The sequence below is a fragment of the Sparus aurata genome, chromosome 8 (assembly GCF_900880675.1).
Source record: "Sparus aurata chromosome 8, fSpaAur1.1, whole genome shotgun sequence".
NCBI lineage: Eukaryota > Metazoa > Chordata > Actinopteri > Spariformes > Sparidae > Sparus > Sparus aurata.
Window position 1 is genome coordinate 2,251,282 of NC_044194.1, and position 5,000 is coordinate 2,256,281.

General features: G+C 41.4%; 1 protein-coding gene across 6 annotated transcripts in view; it reads right to left on the reverse strand.

Moving 5' to 3' along the window:
• Window positions 1-5,000, reverse strand: part of LOC115586300 (voltage-dependent calcium channel subunit alpha-2/delta-4-like) — a 107,465-nt gene that overhangs the window by 4,854 nt on the left and 97,611 nt on the right. For all 6 annotated transcript variants that reach the window (XM_030425215.1, XM_030425214.1, XM_030425213.1 and 3 more), the window contains 2 exons: window positions 4,932-4,976; window positions 4,741-4,803 (listed from right to left, as the gene is read on the reverse strand). In XM_030425215.1, coding sequence (XP_030281075.1) covers window positions 4,741-4,803; window positions 4,932-4,976 — 108 coding nt within the window. The remainder of the gene's footprint in view (window positions 1-4,740; window positions 4,804-4,931; window positions 4,977-5,000) is intronic.

Below are 5,000 nucleotides of genomic sequence, written 5' to 3' on the forward strand. Positions count from 1 at the left end.
CATTCACTCGGTCGGTTTCACATGAAAAAATATCTCACAACTTTGAAAAGTGATCAAGATTGTTTTTTTAACCGGCTGAAAAAAAAACAAACAAATAAAAAATCACACACACAAAAAACATTTTTGTAACAACTTAGAAAAGTGTCTCAAGAAACTTTTTCACTCAGATTTTTTTTTTCTGCACAGGTATTAAATTTTTTATTTTTTATTTTTTTTAATTTTTTTTACAGTTTAGAGAAGTGATAAAACTATATTTTCCCCTGGTTCCACACAGGACAATAAATAAATAAATAAATAAATAAAAATTCAAGAAAATTTTTTTTCAACCAGTTCAATAACTGAATAATAATAATAATTAAAAAAAAATCTAAAGAACAATTGTTTTGTTTTTCTCTCAGTTCCTACATGAATTTTTTTTTTCACATGATAAAAAATCTCAATATTTTTTTCCTCACAGTTTGGTGACAACATATATTCTATATTTTTTTTTTATCAGCCGTTTCACATTCTGAAAAAACCCCCCCCAAAAAAACCCAACAATTTTCTAGAACAGATCCCACAACTTACAAAACAGCTCAATAAAAATTACACGATGTTCTAAACTAAATTAAAACAATTCTCAGGAACATAATTTTTTTTTTCACTTGGAAAAAAAATACACTGAAAAAACGTTGGATAATGTCAAATTTGACTTTTAAAAATATGTATATTTACTCACATGTGTGAGTAGTTAACACAAAGACTACAGATTCATTTCCATCTGAACTTTTAGTCATCAGGGTAAAGAAGCGTTTCCTTCATGAAGACTGGATCAATCTTATTTTGTCTGTATCATGTTTCTGATCAATAAAGTTTTGATCATTTCGTGCTGTGCTCCTCTGCTGCTGTCATCTTTTTTTAACCAGTAATTATCTCTGAATCCAAAAACAAAGAAACACTTTCACATCATAAAGAGCTCTTACAGATATTAAAAGGTTTCCGATGAGGACGAACCAGAATCTCCCCAGAGACGAACACATACATACATAAATTAAATTATCCTCCCTGTGATTAGTTTATTTCCTGCAGTAAATTGTCTCCTCCAGCCTGAGACTACAGACACAACAGATGGATGTAAATGAAAAAGAAAGGTGTGGTTGTGGAGTGAAACAGATGGTGTGAAGTGTTAAAGAGTGTCTGCAGAGTGTCGCTGCTCTCCGGCCCTCAGCAGCAGCACAGCAGCTCTGAATTATTCAGAGCGTTTTGTCTCAGCAGCTCTCCACGTTTACAAGCTGCTCTCGGCCCACTTCATCTCCGTCTGGACGGGATTTTCCCAGCAGCCTCGGAGGACTCGCAGGTTGCTGCTTACGCTGAAACCTGACCCTCTGTTTATCTGTCAGCAGCAGCAGCAGCAGCAGCAGTGGAGGGTAAAGAGCTGGCCTAAACAAAAACACACGGCCCGTAAAAGTGCCAGAGTCCAACACTGCAGACGTACAGCAGCAAAACAAGGTCCAGTTCTGCAGAATCACACTGCAGAGAGCGAAATCTAACTGATATCTCACATTACGGCAAAATCTGCTGTTTCCTGTCCAGCAGAACTTTCAATCTTACCAGGAGGATTTTATTTTATCTTGATTACCTTAATACGAAATTTGGAAGTGCGATCCGTTCTTACTGGTTCTGAGTAACTTAATCTTGTAACTACAATGAAAAAAAAACTTTGTCCAAGTCTCATTTAAAGTATATAAGCACAGATCTTTAATAAACCAGCAGGGTCTTTTAGAAGAAGGTTTACAGAACAAACATCTTATATTTTCATTAAAGGAGTCTGAGACGATTCAACCAGCAGTGACAGATTATCAGGATGACTCAGCATTTTTCTGATGATTGTATCAGTGTTTCTGTCATCTGATTGATGACTCAGCAGTTAACAGCCTGTAAACAATAAAATAATATGAACCTGCAAAGTTACTAATGAATAAATATATCAAAACAAATAGCGGAGAAGAAGAATAACGTATCAGAATATGGAAATACTCAAGTAAAGTCCCTGAAACAGCTATTTATATTAAGAACAGAACTAAATTCTACTTTTTACTGCAAATAGTTCTCAGTTCCAGATATTGGATATTGGTTTTCTTGATTCCTAATAATCCGTATAGACCGTGAACAACCCAGATCTATTGATCTCTAGTAACAGAAATGTTAAAGCCTCTGAGTGTTCTGGTGTGACTGATGTTGGTTTGCAGAGGTTCTGGGACCCAGCAGGTCGTGTTCATCAGTCGGACCGGTTCCCTCCTGAGGATGAACTGAGTCCTGCAGCAGCTTCTCAGACAGGATCGTTGATCAAACAGACGTTTCCTCTGCATACGACCAATAACGAGCCCTGCGTTCTGCACCGTCACCCTGCTCGCTACACTTCCTCACTCTGACCCATTTCTTTAAGTCAGCACCGACTTAATTTTCTCTGCTGATTAAATATTTACGGTGCCCTGCAACGCACTACGATCTGCACCTCCACTCCACAGCAGCTTTCACACCGGGGAGGTTTCTGGGTGTTTCCACCAACTTTCTATAAAAGTCCGGAGCTCAGCAAAACAAGGAGGAAGCACTTTATCATAATATCTGCTTAGTAAGGCCACTGGGAACACAGCGGACATGCAAATAATGAAAAATGAGCTTCTACAGTAAATGATTCTCGCTCTGAGGTTTCTATACGCCGCAACATTTTGCTGCTGTCTGTCGAAGCTGTTCTTCTTGACAAATCTCTGCACTAACATTTGCTGGTGTTGGAAGTTAAAGTCATTTACAAAGAAAAAGAAACGTAATAAAGACTTTCCTGTGATTAAACTCTCCCCGGTGGCAGCCGCGTTAGAGGTCTTCATCTTTTCTTAAACCAAATATTTTGTGTTAAAGCCATAAAAAACACTTCATTATTAAAACTTTGCATTTACTCAAACTTACTTAGCTTTAAGTTAGACTCAGTTGCCAGTTTATTATCAGGTTCACCTGGTCTCACACCACAGATCTGTTATTAATCCGTCTTTCATCAAGTTTCACTGTTTGTTTAGGATTTATGAGCTGTACTGCAGCAGGTCACAGAGGAGACTGAGCTGTCGCTGCGGCCATCTTTACACAACATGGTCAAAAACTGCAGAACTAACAAGAAGGCACCAACGATTTAGAATTTGTTGTAGCTGTTTCACAAACTTTGTTAGGTTCCTTTTCCTCACGCTACAACTCTGACGATCACGTGGTCTGTTGAGGGAGTCTGGTCACATTGAAGCTACTCGTTCAGAGGTTGGTGCTCACAAACATCTGTTGACATCTGCAGGTTAACGGAGGATGAAGTCAGACAGTGTGCGGTCTGTTCTGCCTGCTGCTGTGGTTAGCTGAGTGTTCACACGCGGACCAGACGACCTCTGAATGTGATCGGATCCTTAATGTGTCCTCGAGGTATCTCACTCACCTGAACTTACATTAGCCACCTGTGATGTCACCAGCTTCATATTAATAACATCTGTGAGTTCATGTCTACATCCATCCAGCTGTTCTGAAACTGAACGTTCATCCGACCCCGTCAGCCTCACAGATATCACAGGACGACAGTTTGACCTCATCTGGCTTCAGCAGATCCAGCTGCTGCTGCACAGCTGGCAGCCGGCAGCCACTGTTACCATCCTGTGGTACAAACATCACAGGTTCGACTCCCGATAACAGGTCCTGAACCAAACAGCAAGAGCTGAAGCTCTGGAGGCAGATTAAACTAAAATAGAAGTGTGGGGCACGAACTGGGCGTGGCTGCATGTGTGTGTGTGTGTGTTCATATTTGCATGGAGGGCTCTGGATTAATCCTCATTAATACGGCTCTTAACAGGCCGAGTTAATCCGGAGCTAACGAGCAGCTGTCAGATGGACAGCAGGCTCCACGTCTACACACACACAGACTCTTTAAAACGCTGTCTGTCATGTATGGAAGCTCATCTGGGCCAGTTACAGACATCAGATGAAACGTAAACCAAACTCAGCATTTTTCTGACTGTGTCAGATCAGTATCAGAGTTTCTGATTGCTGATAAAGCTTGTACAGTTAGAAAGGCCGTACTTTGGATCTGATGCAGCAGCTGTTCTGTTCGTGGTCACCAGTTCTTCTGTTTCCACGCTCGTCTTCCTGCAACAACTCACATCTCACAGGAAATCAGAGTGAGACGCTCCGAGACTCGTGTTTCTGCTTACAAAACGGTCTAATTATTTATTTCTGACGGTCGCAGTTGCCTCAAAACATCACGTTGCAGCCGTGTTGCTGCTGCCAGCTGAGGTGATCTATTGGACCGATTACAAAACTTTTGATGAGTATGAATCATTAAGAACCCGGGTTTAAACACACCAGATCTCCCCTTAAAAATGCTAAACTGCTGGATGAAGGCGCGGCTCGCTCCGCTCTGGTTAAGCTCCGCCCCCGGTCAGGCGCGGTCGGCAGGTGCAGCAGCTGCTGTATATTTCACTGCTCAAGCGCCACACGGACAGATTAAGACCGAAACTCTCCTCAAATCCTGTGAGCCACCCAGATGTTGTTTATGAGCACATTAAAAAGTCATCTCCTGACACCAGAACTCATCCTGATTGTTTTCAGTGTCGACTTCCTGACTCCAAGTAGGTTTAAACCAATCAGGTCAACATGCTCCCATTTAATTAATCACTTCAAGAGCCGTACAACACATTTCTGTTTCCTCTCAGACCGATCAGACAGGTGAGGTCTTACCTCGTTCCTCTCCTTGGACAGCACGATGAAGCCGTTGTTGTCGACCAGGAAACAGTTGAGATCCTGAACAGGAAGCAGAAGAAGAAGAAGAAGAAGAAGAAGAAGAAGAATAAGAAGAAGCGTGTGTTTGTGTTTTCATCATGAAGGACTGATGATCGGTGACGAGCAGATGGAGCAGGCAGGATACTTACAGCACTCTCACAGCTGAGAGGACACACGCCTTCGATGTTTGTACACTGAGAGAGAAGAAGAGGCGGGTC